Source organism: Meriones unguiculatus, chromosome 10, assembly GCF_030254825.1.
Source record: "Meriones unguiculatus strain TT.TT164.6M chromosome 10, Bangor_MerUng_6.1, whole genome shotgun sequence".
Taxonomy (NCBI): domain Eukaryota; kingdom Metazoa; phylum Chordata; class Mammalia; order Rodentia; family Muridae; genus Meriones; species Meriones unguiculatus.
In genome coordinates this window covers 70,503,454-70,528,188 of record NC_083358.1, presented here as the reverse complement: position 1 = coordinate 70,528,188, position 24,735 = coordinate 70,503,454, and the positions used below count along the sequence as shown (strand labels likewise).

Below are 24,735 nucleotides of genomic sequence, written 5' to 3'. Positions count from 1 at the left end.
GAGTGGATCATTTTTTTTTTTCCTTTTGGCCTGAAGGATGAGAAAGATGGAGTGTATTATTGGATGTATGTTTGGAGAAGGATTCTGGGACACTGAAAGTATTATGATTACATATCTGTCTTCACCATGGTGCTCAATTTCAGCCTTGTTTGCTTTGCCCATGAATGAGGCTCTTGGGTTCAAGTTTCCCAAAGGAAAATCTGCGGTCATCTTTGATGAGGGCCACCTGGATGCTCTGGCTTAGAAAAAAAGGATCTGGGGTTCTTAATGTGCCCCAAATGGACATGCTGTCAACCCTGTCAGTTTTAGTTCCACTCTACCTCCCGTAGTCCGCCACATTCCAAACATTTACTATTTTAAAGAGGGAAACACTGGTGTTTGATGCTGTGTCTCTCCAGGTAGTCTGGAAATCCATGATCTTCCTGTTTTTGCATTCCAAGTGCTGGGACTGCAGGAATGAGCCACACCTTCTACCTCTGTTTACTGTTTTAAATTCTATAATTTGAGCATCTTATTATGGATAAAATGGAAGTCAGTTAATTTCCTATAGGTGTCTCTGCAAAGAATTGGTTAATATGGAAGCACAGGGTCAAGATTCAGTTAAGAAGAGAGCTCAGAAGAGCCAGTTTGAAGGGGTTTTACCTTAAATTTTGTTTAAATTATAACTACTTCAGTTCTTCCCTTTCCTTGTCTCTCTCTCACCCTTCCCATGCCTCTTCCCTCTAGTCCTTCCCGTATCCCACCATTACTCACCATCAAATTGATGATGACTTTTTCTTTGGTTATTATTGTGCCCATATGTAGACACACACAAATATATCAGCGACGGAGTTAGTTTAGTGTTTGTATGTGTGTGATTTCAGGGCTGACCGTGTGGTATTAGATAAGCAAGGAGGTGTGCTTCACAGTCGTTACTGTTCACTTTTTGCAGCAGCACTTAGCAGTCCAGGGCCAAATCCTGTCTGTGAGAAGCATCCCAGGCCCCTCCTGGGGTCGTATAAACTGGCTCTGTGTTCCCCATGCTCCACAACTTCCCGATGGAAGCATTGCTCTAATCAGTTCTGATTTCTGAAGAACTTTAGGAACAAAGCTGACAGTGAACAGAGGATTGCCTGTAGAGTGAAACCTTGTTAATTTTGACTCTACCAATCAGGCAGCTCACCAATTAATTACAATCTATTCCTTTTGGTTATAGGCTAGGCTGTAGAGTATCTTGGCAATTATCTATAAAAACTGTCTTTGAGGTTATTTTTGTACAAGATTCTAAAGTTTTAACTTAATTAAATTTAATTTTTAAGATGTAAAAAAAATGCCAATGTAAAAATTGTTCTTATGTAATTGACAAGCCACATTCCTACCCATAGATGGTGGAGGACTTTAAGGACTCACCCACACACGTGCTGCTGCAGCCTCATTTGTTAGTGTGAGTTATGAAATCAAGTATGAGTGCATTTATCTAAACATGTTCTATACAAAATTGCTTTCACTAATCAAGCAAGGCTTATCCCTATTTAGAAGAATTAGTGAGGTTTTACTCAATTAGGCTTGATGTCAAGTTAATTTTTCCCCCATTAGTAAAATGAAGAATTGCTATGTTGCTCTATTATGCATGCGGATTGATAAAATGTTGAAAATATTTTACTTGGAAAACAAGGAGAGGAGTGAGAAGTTTGAGGAAGACGGTGGGTCTTCAGCATCAGCTTTCTTGTTTGATTTTTAAAGATTACATTATAAAAGCGTCTCTCTCATAATTATCAGTCTTGCTAAAGTACGTTTCTTCCTTCCTTTTTAAGAAACTTCTGCTATTCATGCTTTTAAACCTGTTTGTTTTTGTGCTCTTTACATGCCACATCCTGCAGCCTGGAAATACTGAACCAGGACCTGGTGAGTTCACGTTTGCTTAGTGGGTTAAAGTTTGTCTAAGCAAGAGGGTCTTTGTGTTTCACTGAATGGCATCCATGTCTCTTGACAAAGCTCTTGGGAGGCAGAATTTGTTCCCTGCTTTAATGAATCCATGGTCTATTTTTCCATATATTTAAGATAAAACCCCAAACTTGAACAACCACAAAACTAAAGTACTCTGCAGATAAAGTATGCCCTTGTCAAGATGATTTTGGGTCTGACGGCATTACGTTACAGGGTAGAGTCTTACACGTACACACTCCTCCACACACATAATTTACATACACACATAACTACGTCACAGATATTCATCCGTCTATAATGATGTCTACTTAGTTTATGTCTGAGGCCAACATCCAGATTTTAAAAATCTCATTTTTATGATGATTACTACTTTACCAATAATGAATAAAACATAATAGAAGTCACTTGAAGAGCAACTTAGGTACCCATTCGTAAAAATGGACCTTTGGGTTAGAATCAAATCATTGATTGGCTGATAATTTTGATCTTACTATATGTCTGTTTCTTTAGATAGAGAATTTTAGTCCTTCTGAGAATCTCAACCCAATTAAATTAATGGCTCTCATTTATGTTAACCAAGTCCTGATTTTCTCCAGCCTCCAACTTTGTGCACTATGCTTGTCAGTGGCCCAATTTATTAAGAAGCATAATAAGTTCTGAGATTTAACCAGTGTGTGAGCCCAATTCTTTTTGAAGTGGTTGAGTTCTCATTGCTTTTTAATTCCGTCAGCAGATATCAAAAGATTAAAAAAAGATTGTATTTTTTTAGTCAAATCTCTTACTTAGTAATATCAAAGAGCTTAATGAACATGTCTTCAGTTAAGCATCATAACAACTCAGTGGAGGTGGGTAGAAGTTGGAAATATTTACTATGGAAGAAAGTTCACCAGTAAAGATTTCCTTTGAAGGTTCCTTAAGGCTTTTGGGTCTGTGATTTGACTCTTTCTAGTTTGTCCTCCTTTACTGCTAGATTATAAAATGCCTTTGGGAAAAACAAAACAAAACAAAACAAAAATCCTGAAGTGAGCGATCAAACATCGCTCATGGTTTTCCAGATCTTGAAATTGTGTGACAGTTGGAAAGTAAAATCACCAATTGCTCATTGGGTAGACACCATGCGTTTCTGTGTATTTTATGTCTTAGCTTTAGCTCAGACTCCATAATCCTGGACTCATACATGAAGATAGCAAAAACAACCTTAAACTGGAGTTCCCACACTTTGTATGCTATGATGCAGGAGCATCTTCTCCCCTACATGACATCGTGCTCCATGCATTAACATCACTGAGCTTACCTGTAAGTTTAGGAACTGGCCTTCAGACCATCGTGCTGTCGTGCAGACAATATCATATGGTCACCTCCGTGTGTCAGACACTGCTTTACATCCCTGAGATGCTGCTGCGAAGAGATCAGTGGTCAGATAGTCCTCCTGCTCACCGTGAGACGCAGAGCCCACCACCGTAGGAGGCAGATGCCGCGTGCATGGAATTAAAATGTTCTGAGGTGGTGTCCAAGTGACCACATTGATCTGGGTGGTCAGAGGGGGTCATTTTGAGGAGGACATATTTAAGCCTAACTCTCAACTGGGAGAAGGAGCCGTCCCTTCAAAGACTGTAGAGAAGAACCAGCGCCCAGTCATGCCTCTCTAGGTACGGAAGAACCGAAAGGGTTTCAGGACACAAAGATGGCCCGAGTAGCTGGGAACGGTGTGGATGTTGCTACGCCGTGGCAGGAGAGAAAGTTCTAGACGGAAACTCTTCAAAGTAGACGTTACTATATTCTAACATAGCACTGATGGTCTAAGCAAGATGCTGGTTCTCGAATGACTTTTCATTACTGTGACGAGCTTAGAAGAGTCAGCTAAGAAAAAAACAACTGTAGTTTTCCACTTATGCTGGCAGTGGTAAACAACAGAACGTGTGGGGCAGACTCCAAAGCCCACTAATGTTCTTTCCCACAGAGGTAGGGGTTACTTCAAGTTTCTCAAAAGTGTCAGCAGGCCTCAGAACACCTCAGATCAGATCAGCATATTCTATTCAAGGACAGACAACTGTGAGTCACTGACACGGCCCAGGATGGAGGCCAGGAAATAACAGTAAAACAATCCGTTACCATTACCATAAATTCCTGGGCCCAGAAAACCTCAAGACTCTTGACACAAATTATGTCAAGAAAAAAACTGAAATATAATCAACATGATACAAATGATTGTTTGTTTGGCTGTGCAAAACAACAACAGTAGCAGCAGCAGCAACCAAGCAGAGAGCTGAGCTGTCCCTGGGCTGTTGGCCTTTTATTTGCATAGGCTTCTGAGGGAGGCAGTCTGACTTTTCTGGTTTTTAAACTGTGTTTTCTTTTTGCTTTTCTTTTTTTTTTTAAAGTCCTGGCTTTTCTGTTTTTAAATTGTATGATGTCTTTGCTTCTAATTGTGTTGTTGTTGTTTTGTTTTGTTCTTCATTTTTGCAGTTAGAAATTTAGCATCATTTATCTCAGGTGATCCAGAAGGTACTTTTCAAATAATAAGCAACAGGTTACATATCTTTTCTACTGCGACTTTAATGATCCCCCCCCCCAAATAATCTTTACAAAGTGTGTATGTAGTACAAAGAAAGACAGGATGGTTGTCAGGGAAAGCCTGTTCCATCCCAGGGAGTCCTCTGGGACCTGCTGTCTGATTTCAGTATTGTGCTGACACCATTGTGTGTGATATCACACACAATCTTTCTATTGCTTATTTAGTTATTGATCACTGGTTGGCTGCTAAGTACTGGTCTTTAAGTAATACCAACAATAAATTCCCTACCTTTAAAAGCATTTAGTCTGTTTCCATATGTTTGGAAGATAAGGATGGGAAAATGGACAACAAAGTGCTCTTGTGCCTTCTTTCTTTTTTATTTTTTTGATAACGGGAGAAAAATTCTTAATTAATTTTTAATAAATTACAGTTTGTTCACTTTGTATCCCAGCTGTAGCCTCTTCTCTAATCCCCTCCCAATACCACCCTTTCTCCCTCATCTCCTCCCATGCCCCTCTCCAAGTCCACTGGTAGGGGAGGTCTTCCTCCCCTTCCCTCTGATCCTAGCCTATCAGGTCTCATCAGGACTGGCTGCATTGTCTTCCTCTGTGTCCTGGTAAGGCTGCTTCCCTCTCAGGGGGAGGTGATCAAAGAGCCAGCCACTGAGTTCATTTCAGAAACAGTCCCTGTTCCCCTTACTATGGAACCCACTTGGACACTGAGGTGCCATAGGCTACATCTGTGCAGGGGTTCTAGGTTATCTCTATGCAAGGTCCTTGGTTGGAGTATCAGTCTTAGAAAAGACCCCTGTGTCCAGATATTTTGATTCTGTTGCTTTCCTTGTGGAGCTCCTGACCCCTCCAGGTGGTAAACAACAGAATGTGTGGGGCAGATTTCACACATTCTATCTCCCCCTTCTTTCCTAAGATTCCCTGCACTCTGCCCAAAGTTTGGCTATGAGTCTCAGCATCTGCTTTGATACTTTGCTGGGTTGAGTCTTTCAGAGGCCCTCTGTGGTAGGCTCCTGTCCTGTTCCCTGTTTTCTCCCTCTTCCGATGTCTGTTCCGTTTACCTTTCTGAATGAGGATTAATCATCTTATCCAGGGTCCTCTCTCTTCCTTAACTTCTTTAGGTGTACAGATTTTAGTATGTTTATCCTATATTATATGCCTAATATCTACTTAGAAGTGAGTATATACCATGTGTGTCTTTCTGTTTCTGGGGTACCTCACTCAGGATGATCGTTTCTAGTTCCCACCATTTGCCTGCAAATTTCATGATTTCCTTGTTTTTAACTGCTGAGTAATATTCCATTGTGTAGATGTATCACAGTTTCTGTATCCATCCTCTGCTGAGGGACATTCGGGTTGTTTCCAAGTTCTGGCTGTTACATATAAAGCTGCTACGAACATGTATACAACAAGGACATTTACTTTTATGCTGAGTCTTACATTATAAAGAGAAATTGAACAAGGAAATTTCCTGTACATTCATTCCATGTTCTATTCTTTGGAAGGATTTTAGTACTTGATTCATGGGGTAGCAATTTGTGAGGGTGTTCTGAGAAAAAATTTACTTTTGCTATGAGCATGCTCTTATTTATTCAGCGAATGAATATTCATGCAGTGTCTATCATGCCTGATACTTGCTGGACAAAACTGCCTTCATATACTTTAATTTGGCTTGAATTGGCTCATTTTGTCAACAGAGAATACCTATTAAAGTGGACCTCAGGTAATAGGTTCCCCAGAGATCACAGACTTAGCGTGCTTGGTGTAGACATTCAGATCCTAGCTCACTTTCTATCCGGAGGTATGTCATGTTACTTGACTTCCCCATTCCTCAGCATGCTCGTTTGTAACATGGGAATAATGCGTGCCTAAGATTGCCATGCCGAGTGAGTGACCTATGCAACAGCCCTAGGATTAGAGCAAGTGCAGTGCTATGTGAGCTGAGATTGCCAGTGAGGTGTGCTCTGGGAGTAGATCTTAATTCCTCTCTGTAAAATTCTCTTTCCTTACAGTGCTTGGTGAATCTCTAGAACAGCACGGTGCCCCCTGCCCCCCTTAATGTGGCTCCCACACTTTACATCTTCCATTTACACAACAGACACTTTCTCTTTTCCTGAATATTGAAATGCGGACTCCTTTCTGGTCGCCTCTCACAGAGAAGGACTTTATATTCTGCCTCTGTGCTGCTCACTTCTCTGCTGGCTGCCAGCCTGTCCCCTAACATCCCACTGTCGTTCTAATTGCTTGTTCTGCCACAATGGCAGTTACCACCGGCTCTCAGCCTCCTTCTCATCCATCGTCCTTTGCCTCTTACCACTTTGCCCGAGCTCCATGCCCTGAGAGACTAACCTCCTTTGCCAACAGAAGGAACTTCCACTTTTTTTTTTTCAGGGCCATCCAATCAATCAATCAATCAATCAATCAATCAATCATTTATATCGCACTAGGTGGGACCCTTTATATTGCAGTTCTTCTTGACATAATACATGTTAAACCCTGTGCGTACAGCATGCAGTGACAGGACCAGGTCCCTTCCTCATGGCAACCCATGAAGCCTCCCTCTTGAGAAGTGAAGATATTTCTGTATTTTGGAAATGCTGCTTTTTGAGATACTAGCAGCTGATTCCTCCAGCTTATATTAAAACATAATCAGTCTCGGTTATGTCTTTAAAGTCCCTTTAAAATTCCTCAGTGACAGTGGGATTTGCATTGGCTGGAGAATTCCTTACACGGGTTTACAGAAAATGAGACCCACTTCCTGAATGTACCAGGGCATCAGTGCCATTGCCCATCCGCGGCAACAGGAAGCAAGCCTTTCAGGGAGCTGGGAATAGTCTAATTAAATAGTAAATATTTAATTAGAATGTAGCTTAAATTCCATTGGCAAATAGTAGCAGGTTTCTTAAAAACCTTTAAAGTTTCTTTTAAATTGTTATTATTTTCAAAGCAGTAAAGTGCTGTGGTCCTAAGTGGAACATGAATGATAATTACTGCTGCTTGATTATTTAAACTAAGACAACTCAAAACAACTCTATTCATATTTCACAGAAGGGCTGGAGAGAAAGAAAACAATTTTAAGTTTCTGGAAATTGTTATTTTCTCATTAAGGGTTATTTTCATTAGCCAAGAGAGTTGTGGAAGTGGCTTTGAGATTTTCCTGAAACAGAATGCCTGTCAACTTAATGCGTTTGAATTCTCATTGGCTATATGTGTTAATAACAGAATTAATTTCTTCTTTCTCACATGAAGTTTCATTTTGGTGACAGTGAGCCAAGTTAGCTATGAAACACAAACGTTGAAATCACTAAAAAGCCCAGTCATAACAACAAAATGTATGGATATTTTATATTTTTAAAATGCCTTTGATACTTTATAATCCTTCTGTGTCTCTTTAACATGGTTTTATTTTTCATTAAAATGTGTGTAGTCATGCAGTGAATGTTATGTTGGGAATGAAATTAGACCATACTTTCCAGAAAGAGGATAATGAAGATAAATAATAAACAGGAGAGGGACAATTCACAGACCTCTGGGAGGCAGTTAGTGTTCCACATACGGAGGTACAGAAAGAGGATGCTAAAGTTAATAGTTAACTTAAGCGGTTCTCAGCCTGTGGGGTGTGACCACTTTGGCAAACCCTTATCTTCCACAATATTTATATTACGCTTCCTAACTAGTAAAATTACAGTTGTGAAGTAGCACTGAAAATAATTTTATGGTTGGAGATCAGCACAGCATGAGGAACTGTATTAAGGGTAGCAGCATCGGGAAGGCTGACACACACTGGTATACATCTGAAGGACCAGAGAAGGAAGAGGGTACTGGAAGGATCCAGTCTTAAGAGACCATTGTAAGAGAAACAGTGATTGTTAGTTAGGAACACAGCTAAGCTATGTTGCTTCTTAACGAGGAAGCCAAAGGGGGAAAAAATAAACCAGCCTCATCTTGTCTTTCCTTTCCCTCTAATTGCATATAAACTCCTTTTCTGGAGCCAGGCAGGAGCTAGAGGCATGGTACCCATATGGGTGTCATAACCACAGGGCTAGGGTAAAAGGTACAGAAAGGGTTTCTGGAAGAGTAAATAATTTTTTACCTTATTTTTCTTTTGTGAGTTTGTATTCTAATTCTTCATGTGGTTGAAAAATACGTGCCCCTGACATGGAATGCACAGAATGCCTTCAATTTTCACAGCATCCCTGCATGATGTCCTGTAAGGATCATTGTAGCCTTCAGTTGATCTGTTGGTGATCACCAGTATTCTTTATATAAGATGAGGAAACGGGAGAACAGAGAAGAGGCAGATGAGGAACATTAATTCTAACTGCTCTTCACTCTCCTTGCTGGGTATGACTGTAGGATGACAATTATAGCTCCCCCTTTCCAATGTACTTCCTATGTTTACCACACTGTCTGCCATCACCTCACCTAGTAGGGCCTGTTTTCAGTTTTGGCATCCCAAACCTTCATTTTGTTCGGAACTTGGTGGTCTTGTTTTTTTTTTTTCTTTTTTTAATTAATTAATTTTTTTATTTATTACAAATTGTTCACTTTGTATCCCAGCTGTAGCCCCCTCCCTCATTCCCTCCCAATCCCACCCTCCCTCTCTCATCTCCTCCCATGACCCTCCCCAAGTCCACTGATAGGGGAGGTCCTCCTCCCCTTCCCTCTGACTCTAGCCTATCAGGTCTCATCAGGACTGGCTGCATTGTCCTCCTCTGTGGCCTGGCAAGGCTGCTCTCCTCTCAGGGGGAGGTGATCAAAGAGCCAGCCACTGAGTTCATGTCAGAGACAGTTCCTGTTCCCATTACTACAGACCCCACTTGGAGACTGAGCTGCTATGGGCTACGTCTGAACAGGGGTTCTAGGTTTTCTAGATATACGGTCCTTGGTTGGAGTATCAGTCTCAGAAAAGACCCCTGTGCCCAGAATTTTGGTTCTGTTGCTCTCCTTGTGGAGCTCCTGTCTATTTTCCCATGAACAGGACTGCTGGGAAGGGAATACGAAGAGTCCTCTTTCCAAATTCCCTGCATCCTAAGGATGCTTGCTGTCTCATTCTGTATCAGGACATCAATTCTTCCTGGAACTAGTGTATTGACTTCATCTTCCTGCTGACTTAGGTCCATTAAGAACCTTGTATTGCTAGGGGCTTACTCCTCTTCCAAAGAGCAGAAAATGACATTTCCTGGTAGAAGCGTGACTCCTTTGAGCAGCAGGCCCTCCATAATCACCAAGTTCAATGGGGGAAGGTAATAATTCTGCAAATTTTAATTTAACACTGGCTGCTGTCACCTATAGCTAGAGTGGAAGGGGTGTGTCTTAGAGCCAGGGCTTTTTCCTGTGACTTTTTTACACTGGGAAATTTTTTTATGTGACTCTAGGAATACAAGTATATAAAATAAATATAAAGACAAATCATTGATATAATTTGACAAATTATTGATAATAATTCATAAAAGTTTATCTTCAGACAGCCTTGGAACAGATATATTTCACCACTCATTAAAGACAAAAAAACAAGTTTGGCTGTGAATGAGATGGATGTACTTATTCATTTTTTACAGCAAGTATTTAGTTTTGGTTGAGTGTTTGATACTGCAATACAGAGATCATCTTCAGAATTTTTAGAGTTGATTAATATTTTGAATTTATGATTGCAAATGCCAAATGCTTAACAGAAATACATAGTAAAAAATAACAGGAACAGTTTTAAGCATATTTCAGATTTTTTTTTTTTGTGCTTGTTTTTGTTTTTGTTAACCCCAAACCAAAATTCACTAAATGGTTTATTCTGGAAAATGTAATCAGCAATTAAAATAGCAATTTATAAATCAAACACTCAAAAAGAACACAAACCAAAATATACTGAAGAATGATGGTAGGAAAATACTAAAAGTCTTTGTTTTCCATAACTAAACAATCACTGTTTCCAGAAAAGTAGAAAATACTGTGTGTGCAGTGTAATTTTAGCTTGTAGTCTTGAATCTAAGCTGAGGTGCTTCTGGCAAAGATATGTTGGCATTGCGTGATGTGATAGCATGCATGATGCCAGGTACACAGGGGTTCAGAACCAAGGCTGTAGCATGCTCAAAACAGGAGAGCACCGTTAAAGGACCTCTGAGTCATTTCTCTTTTGATTTTGAATTAATTTTGGGCCATCAGTTGTACAGAAATCATTCACTGTTACCAATTTTTTGTGACCTCCAAGTTCAATTATGTGAACCCCAATTAGGGTCTCGATTTAGAAAAACTATACTCAGTAACATACCTACAGCCATTCTTGAAGCCATGAATTCTCTGTGGTAGAGTTAACTCTCTCTCTCTGAGTGTATGTGTGTGTGTGTGTGTGTGTCTGCTGGCATAAAGCATATATCCACAGTCTATGAACAGCATATCCTTGCTTGTCCCAGGGTACCCACAGGACACCCACATGCTTCTATGGGGACTAGATACCCCTATCTATACATTCTATGAATGAATTGATTCTGTTCCTTCTTTCGTTGAAAAATCTTATGGACACCATTTTTACAGAACTTGGGGTGCTATCTAAATCTCTAAAAGATGCTACTAGCACAAGTACTGGAAGAAGAAGACATGTATCAGGTGTTCCATCTTTGTGAGTCTAATGAGTGAGTATGGCCTAACCTCGAGGAAGGGTCTAGGGTCATTGCCCTGGCCTTACACAGCCAGCAGGGCCATGTTGTCCTTGGACAGAAGAGCTCAGCATCATTTTGTTTTTTTAAAGGTTGAGTGTTTCTCAAGCTCTGGAAAGCCAGCTCACCTCTGTAGAGGAAGAGGGCATTGAAGCCGTGAATAACCCCTCTCCCTACTATTTTGGCATTTTGCATGTGGACTCATTAAGCAAATATCAGGGTGGCTATTGGAAGACTTAAAGTGACATTTGTAATCAGATTTTGTCCAACTGTAAGATGGAGGCTATTTTCTGTGATTCCTCTGTGAGATCTTCCCAAAGAGAAATAGCTTCCAACTCTGGGTTTACTAAGAGTCTCACCCTTATCACTTCTTTGCAGACTTCTTTTTCATTTTTATTTATTTAAAAGTTATACCTTGGTTAATGTAGCACCGTATCTCAGGCCTGCTCCTTTGCAGGAAGTAGAAAACCAGACATTCCACTCAAAGTCCTGCTTGCCTGGAGGATTTCTCTTTATCTCTTTGTCTTAGGTCTCTGTGGATAGACTGGCTGGTGAGGACACAATCACGGTTCTACCATAGTGAGCTAGCTGTCGGGAACTCTTTCTGAAACTTTACTGTTCAAGAGAAAAGAGCTCATCAGGGTGAGCTGTCACTTGTGAGTACAGCTCAGATGCATCTTCATGACCTGTGTGGACCTCTTCTTTGGTACACACGCTAAAAATGGAATGATGATATGAATATCAGATTTTGCACTTTATAGGATCATACCCATGATTCTACACCCACTGGGTTGTCTATGGCCAGAGATGAGTTTCTGTAAGCATCTGTTGACATAATGCTGAAGTGGACAGTTTTACTCTAAAATCCTAGGAGTCTGAGCATCGTTGCTAGACCAGAGTTTGCCAAAAAGTCCTTTATAGTATCTCTGGATGCAACAGTCTCTTTTGATTTCACTGCCTTCGCCAGGTCATCTGCACCAAGAGTCAGGACCTGCCATAGCCTGAACCTTGGTGAGATAGTTTGTATTCTTGTCTTTCCTTGGAAACATAATCTACCTGATCTGAAACTCTTCTTCCATTTCCTCTAAACTTAATATTTTATTAAAAAAAAAAAACCCAAACAAATTAACATCAGATCCCTTCTGGGGGATCTGATTCCTCTGGTACTTCCAGCTGCAATGATTTCCAGCTAGGAAATAGTGGCACACCAAGTTAGCGAACATCACAGAGGGATGCTAGAGCTTGACAGATGAGTTGTCTTAAGAGAAACTGTGGTCTTCCTTTGAGGGACACAGACATCTTGAGGTGGGCTGAGTTCATAAAGGAGACTGGAAGAATAAATACCTGACATCTCCTCTCTTTTTTTCTGTATGGAAATGTTGGGTCTCAGGGGGAAACACAACACCAAGCAACATTTCAGGATTCATATTCAGATATATATGAATATATATTATCACATGTATAATATATATAACATTAATATGTATAATATATTAATATGAATATATATACAGAGAGAAAGAGAAAGAAAGAGAGAGAGATGGTAGGGGAGCAAAGAAAGAGTTGAGAGTCATTTTGGAGCTATTTATCATGTGCTTGTAGCGTTAACTATAAATCCTCTGGACTATGAATTCTAACAAAAGGGGGATTCTTTTATTTATATTTACAACTCCACTTAGCACAGTTTCTGTTTCTGCTATGAAATAGATCCTATACTGAATGAATCGTTAAGTAGTCTGACCCCAATAACTCCTGTGTGATTTTGAGTAACTTGCTTCTATCATCAGATGCTCATTTTCTGCATCTCCGAAATGAAAATACTGTGACGGGTCCTGTGTCACTCTTGAGGACATTGTAATGACAGAGGGGAGATGCAGAAGGTAGCAGCAGATCTACTTTATAAATTGTGAAGCAGTGTGTGTGTGTGTAAGATAATGTTGCTTTTCATCCTCCCTCCTGGAGTCTGTAACTCTCTGGCTCATATTAACTTATGAGCTCAGACTGCTGCCAGAGTTGGAATTGGGAGGGCCCAAGTCTGGTCTTTGGCAGTCCTAACAAGCTGACTTGGTCACCTGTCTTCAGGAGGCTAATTAAACACACAAGTAATACTGACATGCAGAGAAAGGAGATGTAGTCAATATGGCCACGTTAGGAAGAAGAACAAATAAAGAAGGCGAATGACTCCCTGTGGTTTAGGTTTGGTAGAAGACAATGGTATGGATCGCTGAGCGATTCTGGTGAAGATATGGTCCCTACTCCATCAATCCATTGTTGTCTTGGCCCTAGCCTCTCCATGGTGGTCTGAGAAGTTTTCCAAACCAAGCAAAACCTTCCTATAGGAAACAGGTTCCTTTGTCTATGGGTGTGAGGGTGTGGTGCTTTCCTTATCCCCTCCTCCCAGCATGAAACTCTTGGGAAAATTCCACTTTCATAGAGATAATTGTGATAGCATGATCATCAGAAGAAAGGGGACAAATGTCTTTCCTAAGAATATTTTTGCCCCAGCTAAGACAGTTGGAAGATCCCAGACTTCCCACAGTGGGTTTTTCTTTCTCCCTAATCAATCTCCTGATGGGATGTCACTTTGTCCAAACCCATGCTTATTAAATGTTTTTCTCTTCTTTTTCACACACCTCTGCACCCACACTTTTATTCAAAGTTCTCCGTTAATAAGTTTAAGTTTTCTTCCTTGTTTTCTTCAGTAAGCTTGGAGAGTAGGCCCTGAATATCTTCAAGGACCATATGTAATAAATCCTTTGTCTTTGAAACTCTTAGGTAGTTTTAGTTTTTCTTCCTTGTAATGACATTCCTTCTTTCTGCATTTTATGTGATGTAATGGAGCTCTTCTGTGGCACAGTTACGGGTTCATAAATAGTATCTTATGCAGTCCTATGACAATGAAAGTTGTATATATTCATGCTACAAGTAAGGGGTCTGACACTTAGTGATGAGAACCCTTTCCTAAGGGTAAGACAGCTAAGACTCAAGTGCAGATCCCTTAAAATCAAGGCCTGCACCACCCTTTTATCAGAAAATGCATTCTCTTGCAATGTTTGCCTCCCACCCCCCACTTTTTAAATGTTTTTGAAACAAGATCTCACTATGTCACTCTGGCTTCCCTGAAACTCTTTATATGGACCAGGCTGGCCTACTCTCACAGAGATCTTCCTTCCTCTGCCTCCTGAATGCTGGTATTAAAGCTTGTACAACTGCTCCTAGCTCGAACTGCTTTTCTTAAACCACCCTCTGTTTAAAGCTAAAGTCTTTCAACTCCATTTTATTGTAACTACTTAAGTTATATTAATTCTCATTCATGGACACATTTTGTTTTACCTTTATTTACATGGCTTTCATTTCTTGCCATCTAGACCCTTTTGCTACCAGTGTATTTTTTCTGTAGGTTGCCACTTCCTCTTTTGACTTTCCACCAGGACTCCCTCTGCAACTATTTTGCAGCATGGGAATAGAGAATTTAACCTTTCCCTCAAATGGTTGTTTGTCTTTGTTTTTTCTCCATAAAGTGTGGATCCAATAAGCTATAAAAACATGCTTGTGAATCCTGGCTCACTTTGCCTCTCACAGTGCACAATGAGGTTGACTGTGTGCTGTTTGGAACCATAAAACAAACAACAAGGCTTTCTCTTGTGGGTTAGTCACCCTTTCCTGCTGCATGATCGCTCCTAGCTGGTGATAGGATCATTCAAGTCCTCATAGATCTATCATTCCTCTTTGGTATTTTTTTTCTCACCTCTCCACTGCCAACCATGGCTCTACTGTTTTCTTTTCAACACATTAAAATATATTATGAGCACAAAATTATCTAGAATAGCTTAAAAACATAAAAAAATCCAACCCTTTTCTTGAAAATAGCACCTACAGTGTTTTCTCCCCAAGAGCACTGTGATGAGAATTTTGCATTTATTTTTTTCCAAATATATTATTCTTAGACTATTACGGACTTTACAGAAAGGTGTCCACTAGCCATGCAGTTTTGTTATTTTTATTCTGACATTGTGTGTTAGACATGCTTGTATGTGAAAAAGTGTGAATATTCCAAGCGTTCTATGGAGGGGTGAGTCATTTATGTGATCAATATTCTCCCAGAGGGCAGCCACTACCTCTTGCCCTTTGCTCATCTCCCTCTTCCTTCTCTCTTGGTCTTCTCCCTTCTCCCCTTTTATCTTCAACCTTATGTCTTTCTCCTCCTCCTGTTTCTCTTCTCCTTGTCCTCCCTTCCTTTTCATTTTCCTTTTCACTTGGGTTCTTCCTCCCTCGTTATACTTCTCTTTCCTCTCCTTGGCCCTCCCTGCCTCTTCTCCCTTTTCAACCTCCTTCGTATTACTGAAGCTTTCCCCTGGGAAACCACTTGATATCTGCACCTTGTACTGTTAGAACGTCTTTCTCCTGCTCTTGTTTCCAGCTTATGTCTGGTGCCTATTTTTCTCTCATCTGCATTCATAACTTCAGGGAGTGATATTCTTTCTACCCCCATTCTGATTACTCTACATTTTGTCTGATTCATTTGCATTGATTAGTTAAACAGAGGCATAAGCAGAAGGGTCAATGACATGAGGAGAACACAGGGCCCCCAAGTAATTAAGCAGGCCTTATGCTCATAGGGGATCACAGAGACTGAAACTACCATCACAGGGCCTATATAGGTCTGCACTAGCTCCTCTGAATAGATGTTACATTCGTGTAGCTTGGCATTTCTGGGGACTCCTAACAGCGCGAGTGGGTGTGTCTCTGTGTCTTTTGCCTGCTCTTGGCTCTCTTTTTCTCCTATTGGATTACATTGTCTAATCTTTTTTTAAAATTTTATTTTATTTTATTAATTATACTTTATTCACTTTGTATCCCCCCCATAAGCCCCTCCTTCCTCCCCTCCTGGTCTCCCCCTTCCTCCCCCTTCTTCATGCATTCCCCTTCCCAAGTCCACTGATAGGAGAGATCCTCCTCTCCTTCCTTCTGATCTTAGTCTATCAGATCACATCAGGAGTGGTTGCACTGTCATCTTCTGTGGCCTGGTAAGGCTGCTCCCACCTCAGGGGGAGGTGATCAAAGAGCAGGCCAATCAGATTATGTCAGAAGCAGTTCCTCTTTCCATTACTATGGAACCCACTTGGACAATGAATTGCCATGGACTACATCTGTACAGGGGTTCTAGATTATCTTCATGCATGGTAGTTGGTTGGAGTATGAGTCTCTGGGAGGACCCCTGTGTTCAAATTTTCTGGTTCTGTTGCTCTCCTTGTGGGGTTCCTGTCCTCTCCAGCTCTTACTATTTCCCACTTCTTACATAAGATTCCATGCACTCTGCCCAACAGTTGCCCATCAGGCTCAGCATCTGCTTTTATAGTCTGCAAGGCAGAGCCTTTCAGAGGCCCTCTATGGCAGGTTCTTAACTTGTTTCCTGTTTTTTTCTTCTTCTGATGTCCATCCTCTTTGCCTTTAAAGATGGGGATTGAGCGTTTTAGTCAGGGTCCTCTCTCTTGATTAGTTTCTTTAGATGTACAGATTTTAGTAAGTTTATCCTATGTTATATGTCTATATGTCTATATGAGTGAGTATATACCGTGTGTGTCTTTCTGCTTCTGGGACAGCTCACTCAGGATGATTCTTTCCAGGTCCCACCATTTACCTGCAAATTTCATGATTTCCTTGTCTTTCATTGCTGAGTAATACTCCATTGTGTAGATGTACCACAATTTCTGCATCCATTATTCAGTTGAGCTGGGCTGTTTTCAGCTTCTGGCTATTACAAATAAGGCTGCTACAAAGATGGTTGAGCAAATGTCCTTATTGTGTACTTGAGACTCTTTTGGATATATGCCTAGGAATGGTATGGCTGGATCTTGAAGAAGCAGTATTCCTAGTTGTCTGAGAAAGTGCCAGATTGATTTCCAGAGTGGTTGTACAAGTTTACATTCCCACCAGCAGTGGAGGAGGGTTCCCCTTTCTCCACAGCCTCTCCAACATGTGTTGTCACTTGAGTTTTTCATCTTGGCCATTCTGATGGATATAAGGTGAAATCTCAGGGTCATTTTGATTTGCATTTTCCTAATGGCTAATGAGGTTGAGCATTTCTTTAAGTGTTTCTCTGCCATTCGATATTCTTCTAGAGAGAGTTTTCTGTTTAGCTCTGTTCCCCATTTTTTTAATTGGATTACTTAGTTTGTTGCTTTTCAGCTTCTTTAGTTCTTTATATATTCTGGATATTAGTCATCTGTCAGATAAAGGGTTGGTGAAGATTCTTTCCCAATCTGTAGGCAGTTATTTTGTTTTGGTGACGGTGTCCTTTGCTTTACAGAAGCTTTTCAGTTTCATGAGGTCCCATTTATTGATTGTTGCTTTTAGCGCCTGTGCTGTTGGTGTTCTGTTCAGGAGGTTTTCCCCTGTACCAATGAGTTCTAGGGTTTCCTCCACTTTTTCTTCTAACAGATTTAATGTGTCTGATTTTATGTTGAAGGGCCTTTGCCTTGTATTATTGTATATTATTTTGTCATGGTTGGTTGTTGTCTCTTGAAGGCCTGCTTATTTATGAAGGGAAAGGAAGGGGGAATGGATTTGGGAGACAGGGGAGCTAGGGGGTGGCTGTGAGGAGTAGAGAAAGAGGATGTATTGTATTGTATGACCGAATAATCTATTTTCAATTAAAAAAATAAAAGATTTTGGGGAAAAGAAGAGTCTTGATGAAGCCCATAGAGTCACTCTGGTCAGTGACCCCCTTCCCCCAGTGGACACAGTTGTAGATTTTGGGCTCAGTTCTTTTTTTTTTTTTTAAACTAGGCCTTAGTTTTATCATGGTTGAAGATTGAAATATCATCATTAAAGTAAAATCAAACAGGGAACGAAGCAAGCAAGAGCAACAAGTTAGCAACTGCATCATTAAACAAAAGTTTAAAAAGAAGGATTAAGAGAGGAAAATGTACTAGTGGACTTAGCTTATTCAGTGTTCTCTGCTGAGTGATTTATTCCAGGCGAATTATGAAAGAACTGCAATTGTTTGCCTCCTTGGTGACTTTGGTTTGTTCCAAAGCTATTAAAAATGTATAGCTCCCAACTTTCTCCACAGTATAATTTGAGACCTAAGCACACAGCTCTCAAAGGAGGCACAATAAACAAAGCCAGTGTGGTCTGTGCTTGGAGGTAAGAGAATCATGCCTCATATAGCAATGTAATTTCTTCTGTAGAATCAAAGGTGTCTTTATAGACATCTTGCATGTAGGCTTTCAAGGCTGTTTCACAGCTCTTTACCAAAATCACCACAAGAAAAGCATGAACATGTGAATAGTTATGTAAGCCAAGTGGGAAGCAGTTGCTACAGTTCACATCTTTCTCATTGAGTGTCACTGGGCAATGTGCTTTCCTCCACCCGAGTCATTCTCTCTGTGGCTTTTTTCCTAGGCACCTTTGTTTTACCTTCAGCAGTCATTGCTTCCTGACTCAAGGCAACTTTCACCGAAGATCATTGTTACTCATTATGTCATGCACTGAAGACGCAGGTGTAAAATAAAAGGACCTAGACTAGAGAGAGGATGGCATTCTCTTTGTGTAGACGACACAGGGTTTTTAAAGTAAAGGAGATTAGAGGCTTACTCCATTGTTCCTCCCAGTGTTCAGAAGAGATTTGGGGATGAGGAGAACTCAGGAAGAATTCTCAATATGAACTGCCTTCAGGGAGCACCACAAAAGAGACCCCTACCTCATTAGCTAGCATTCACCACTGTTACCAAAGGAGCCCACTTACTTTGTTTTTACCACTGGGTAAATTTACTAACTTTTTAAATTTCTTCTGCTCTACAGTAATGATCATAGGTTTTCTTACCTCAAAATTATTTGAGGTTCATTAGATATCTAAAGTGCTTAAAATAGGGACCAGGACCTATTCAAGACTTCGTGTTCACAACTCCACACTAACAACAGTGAGGATGAAAATGGTGGCTATGAATGGCCTTCTCCTTGTAGAGCAGTAGTTCTCATCCTGTGGGTCACAACCCCCTTGGGGGGTATCAAATGACCCCTTCACAAGGGTCACTTAAGACCATTGGAAAACATAGATATTTCCTTTACAACTCAGCACTAGCAAAATCACAGTTATGAAGTAGCAACAGAATAATTTTATGGTATGTGTGGGGTCACCACAACATGAGGAACTGTATCAAAGGGTTGCAACATTAGGAAGATTGAGAACCACTGCTGTAGAGCAACTGAAGACTTTATTTGCTCTGGATGACTTTTGACTATGTGTTTAAACAAAAACCATTCCCCCAAAGACTCAGGTTTCCACCATGTAGACCATCAAAAGGCGTATCCTAAGACCTATGTTGAGTTATGAACGGAGGATGCCGTGGTGTCTTGAGCAATGAAGCAGGCTTGGGGTGAATGTTAACATTCTCCGACAGTCACTCTGAAAAAAGCCCCTCTCTGCTGCGTATATATTGCCTGGCTTAAAAATCTGTACAGTCTGTACCATCTGTACTTTGTTGCTCCCATGTAGATATGCATTTATCACTGGGGTCTTTAAAAAATTGTCGGTTTTACGGAACTCAAAGTTTCCGTCAAGAGTCTGCCGCAGGATTTTCCGTTTTTATGGTCATTTTAAAATAAGCGTTGCTGCAAAGGCAAGCCCGTGCCCATCACACATCGTAGAATTTCTGAGGCTAGGAGAGATCTAGAGCATCCAGAACACTACCCAGAACACGGTGAGTTGTGGAGGAACGAATGGATCATCGCACGTTCCTCCAGCTCACGGCAGAAGACACTGGCAGAACAATTCGCTAATGGTCACATAGTGACCTGGGAAGTGCAATGACTGTTTCTCGATGTCCCTGTGCTTTAATTAGTGACGTCATGTTTAAACTGTAGTATGAGAATGACTCTCAATTTAGTCCTTGAATGACTTTAAAAGGTTCGAATATATCAAATTCCTAGGTTAGTATCTGTTACCTCATAGGAAGGCAGTTGTAAAAACATGTTCATACAAGTCAAGAGATTGATTTACAAGGCAGCTAATTTAAAATGTCTGTAAGTGGCTTGTTCAAGGTGTGTCAGGTGATCCATTTCCTCTGCCCCTGCTGTAGGCTTTCTCCCCCTCTGTGATGCATACACTACCAACGACTTTTAGTTGGAACAATGTGTCTCCCCTGGGACAGAACCCATCCCTTCTCTGGGTTTCTCGAATGGTCAAGCAATATCTGTTATAACGTTTGAGGTGTTTTTTTTTTTTTTTTACAGGACGGAAAAAAAGAGTCGAGTTCATGCACCTGTTTGAAGGGGCCCAAACTCTCAGAAATAGGCACAATTGCCTGGATGATCACGCTCTGTGACGCCCTCCACAATTTCATCGACGGCTTGGCCATCGGGGCATCCTGTACTCTATCTCTTCTTCAGGGACTCAGTACTTCCATAGCGATCCTGTGTGAGGAGTTTCCTCATGAGTTAGGTGAGAGCCTGTGGTCACAGGGGAGAGAGGGGACCGAATCCTAGACTAGGGAAAGCCCTGTTCATCTACTTCATCTGTTACCGGAAGTTGTTGTTGCTGTAACTCTCCTCCCCGAACAAAGGGAAACGAGGCTCATTCACTGTTTCTGTCTCGTAGGGGACTTTGTGATCCTGCTCAATGCGGGCATGAGCACTCGACAAGCCTTGCTGTTCAACTTCCTTTCCGCGTGTTCCTGCTACGTTGGGCTAGCTTTTGGCATTTTGGTGGGCAACAATTTTGCTCCAAATATCATATTTGCACTCGCTGGAGGCATGTTCCTCTACATTTCTCTGGCAGACATGGTAAGATTTCAAGTATTTTATTTTGTGCTAATTTGACTTTTACAAAAGAGCGTCTGGGTTATGAGTTGAAGGACAGCCTTTGGCTTCCTAACATCTTCCTGACTGGCAATTCACACTTTGTGAGTAGCTTGGGCCAGCAGTAGCTTGGAATGACTGCCTTTGGTTTTTGGTGTCTGATCTTATGGACAGTGATGTAGTAAAGCTCTTTTGAATAGAGTGGGGCTATTTCTCAAGGCATCTTCTTCCTGTGTGATGAATTAAATGTGGCTTCTGTTATAGTAGGTTCTTGTAGGCCTGACCTCTCCCTTGATAAGGATGTTACATTTGGAAGAATAAATGACTTCATAGAGTAAATAACTTCATTTTTTATTCAAAGTGGTTCAGGGTGGACACTTTTGAAGTTAAGGTAAAACTATTACACTAAATTAAGTAAAAATTAAAAATTGACAATATTTATTTGGGTCAGTATGTATTTATACATCTGCAGGGGTATGCCTGTGAGTGAGTGTGTGTGTGTGTGTGTGTGTGTGTGTGTGTAGAAAAAGGGCCTGTGTGTTTTCAAGCACATCAGGGCCAGTTTCCTAGAAAATGATGTGTTAAGAATATGAAAATCAAAGAGTATTTGGTTTGCATCTTGAAGTTAATGTATGACATATAATTTAATAAGCTAACATCTCTCCTCTGTATTGCAAGCTCCAAATTCTGAGTGTCTGGTTCAGTTCACTGTTCGGTGTAGACCCTTGGAAAAGCAAGGATTTGGCTCCTAGAAGTCATGCTTAATGTTTTCTCTTCAGAATAATGCCGTACACTGTCTTCTCTCCAGACAATGGACGAAAGGAGTGGCTGCTCCTTCCCATGATGTAAAAAAGGGTCTTCTAAAGTTGGTCTCCTCACGGGAGCCACACAAGCAATATTGTCTATGACACACTAGTTTCCTCACTTTAGAGCCACACCCGTCTTATCCCAGTCAGACCTTCACACGAGTCCTCTGGCTTCACGGCTGCATGCAGGGTACCACAACATACGTAACAGGTCCTACCAAAATGTGTCTCTAAAACGTGGCGTACATGTCCCCTGAGTGGCCTTCACAGCGGACGCTCTCGCCGAGAAACAGCACATTTCTTTCCGTGTGTGCCAAGGCACCTAGGATTTTATCCATTTTTCACTATCATGAAAGTATTATAAAAATACACCATTTACTAAAAGCCTAGTTGTCTCGTGAGGCTGGAGCCAGCACACAGAACAAACTGGAGGAATAAAGAAGTGACTAAAGTTCAAGGGCGTCATCAGCTAAGCAGCGAGTTGTAGGCCAGCCTGGGCTAAACGAGGAGCAGCAAAATAAAACACGTCCTACAGGAGACGGAGTGTTTACAAGTAATTTAAAAAACCATGAAATGAGAGCAAGTGCGGTATTTATAAAGGGAGATGAAGAGGGTCTAGTGCAGTGGAGGAGGGACGAAAGGAAGCACCCAGGAACGTGCGCCTGAGGGTGAAACCTGAAGGGTTGAAGCCTTTAAAATGTGCGGTGTAGACAGTGGCATGCGGGAAGAGAGACAAAGGGAGACCGCATCAAGACAGATACTTCCCATCTGGCTGTGTGGCTCACGTGACCATTTCAGTTTTTTAACTCCGAATGCCCCAGAGTGCTAGAATTTCCCCATAACCAGACCTGATCCAAAGCTCTGATACGACCGAAATGAACGCGCAGCTCCTCTGCTTCACCACAAGATGGCGACAGCTATTTAATAATGTGTCTTCTAGTTCCCAGAGATGAACGACATGCTGAGAGAAAAAGTAACTGGAAGGAAAACGGACTTCACCTTCTTCATGATCCAGAACGCAGGCATGCTGACTGGATTCACGGCCATCCTGCTCATCACGCTGTATGCAGGAGATATTGAATTGCAGTAGCAGGAAGTGGAACATGATGTTAATGAAGGAAGGCATTAATAAACAACAATGCAAAACATCTCCAAAGGGATTTTTTAAAAAGTGTATCCTATTTAGTTGAAAGAAAAGTATATTTTTTAACTAGAGGCTAAGGAATCTAATGACTAGTTTCAGATATGTAAAATAGGTGAACTTTGTTCTTAAAAAATGTCTTTAATGGGTTTTCGGTTTCAGTCTGAAATGACTGGTGTATGAGGCCTTTGGTATGTATATATATGGTTGTCAGTGTTTATGCATATTAGAAAATACTCATGAAGCAAAACACATGCGTTCCCCAGCAGACACACAGACCCAGAGAAAAACACCAGGCTTTAGAACTTGGTTGGGTAAAAATAATTCAAGTGCTTTCAGAGTGGTTTTCTTTCAATTAACGTGTTCTACTGCTCTTAAGGGCAGGTGCATCAAATGTGGGGGAAAATCCAAACAGTTCCAGTGCATATACGAACGATTATTCCAACGCCTTAATGAACCCCAGGAAGAGAGATTGCTCACTCTGCTTGTTCAGTTTTATATCTCAATTAGCGACTTGTGGGATCGCTTTGAAAGCTATTCCAAAGTAACCCAAATTAGGAAAGCATGAAAGGCTTGCTAGCCCTGTGAAGCCTGGGCTCGGGTTTGTCCTTGAATGTAAACTTGATCAGACTCCACAAAAGGCCAGAGGTGCTTTGCAATGGCTTGTGTTGTGGCTCTAGCCCTCGGAAATGGTGGAGGAGTATGCAAGACTGTTCAGAATTCAGTCTCACCACGCTCTGGGATTGCTTTGAGGTGGTGAAGAAGACATTGGGTGGGAGAAAGAAATTGAATGTAATTTTGAGCAATTTATTCTTTAAGGATGAGCATAATTATTTAGCAGGGAAATTTTCAATAAATGCAAAATAACAGCTGGGCTGTGCCGTGTCAGAGACTGACAACTATGGAAACGTGCTCATTAGGGGTGATTGACAATCAGTTGGAAACATTTTCTTTTATGTTCAGCATCTTTTTCTTATTTTTTTCCTCCCATATGGTATACTTTTGGAAAAATCCAGCATACTGTGGTTGTTTTTCTACCTTTTGTAAAAGATAGAGCTTATTGAGTTTTTGAGTAGGTAGTAGACAATGAGTCTGATTTGAACATCCCAATCTCAATTTACACTCCCAAGTAGCTTAAAAAAAGATGACTTGCCAGTGATGAAAATTATTAACAGAAACCCACAGTTATCTCAGGAATTATATTTTCCTACAAGCCAAAAAACGTTCATACAATAACAATGCAAATTTGTCAGACTTTTACATACGTTTATGTATATTTCACTCTATCACTGACAACTGAAAAACATTATTTGACCAAACAGTAAACAGTTTTGAAGCCATGTACTGTGTCTGCTATTTTTCTTTTAATATGTCCCTATTTTGAGTGACTATCATGTACCTCGTATTATGGGGGAGGGAGACAAATGGGGAATTGATATATTGTTTATTTCAAAACTATCTAGCAATAAATCCTAGAAAGATTATTTTTCATTTCAATAAACGTAATCTATATATTATTTCATCTTTTTGTATTTGTTCTTAATAATCCTTGCTTTTTAATAGTCTAGGTGGTAAGACGTAATTTATGGAATGATATTTTAAAAAGATAGTTTAGTGCTCTTTATTGTAATGGAATTCCTGCTCAGATGGAAAGGTATCCTGGGACTCAGGAGCCCAGGAACCACACAGCTCCGAAAGGAAGCCTCCTCAGCAGAGGCATTGCAGCCCTGAGCGAGACTATTCCAGGCTGAACTGGAGTGATGAAGTGTAACAGCTTCATCACTCCTCTTCTTCAGTATGGCAGCTCCCAGAGGAGGGTATCCTCAGTTGAGCTGAGTTGCTTAGGAACCGCAGCCCTGTTCCATTTCTTTGCTGCTTTGCTGCT

At 40.8% G+C, this 24,735-nt stretch overlaps 1 protein-coding gene across 2 annotated transcripts in view; it reads left to right on the top strand.

The window, feature by feature from the left end:
* Positions 1–24,367, top strand: part of Slc39a8 (solute carrier family 39 member 8) — a 67,222-nt gene extending 42,855 nt beyond the window's left edge. For both annotated transcript variants that reach the window (XM_021659431.2, XM_021659430.2), the window contains exons 7-9: positions 20,340–20,547; positions 20,704–20,888; positions 22,650–24,367. In XM_021659431.2, coding sequence (XP_021515106.1) covers positions 20,340–20,547; positions 20,704–20,888; positions 22,650–22,799 — 543 coding nt within the window. In that variant the 3' untranslated portion in view covers positions 22,800–24,367. The remainder of the gene's footprint in view (positions 1–20,339; positions 20,548–20,703; positions 20,889–22,649) is intronic.
* The last annotated feature ends 368 nt before the right edge of the window (positions 24,368–24,735 follow it).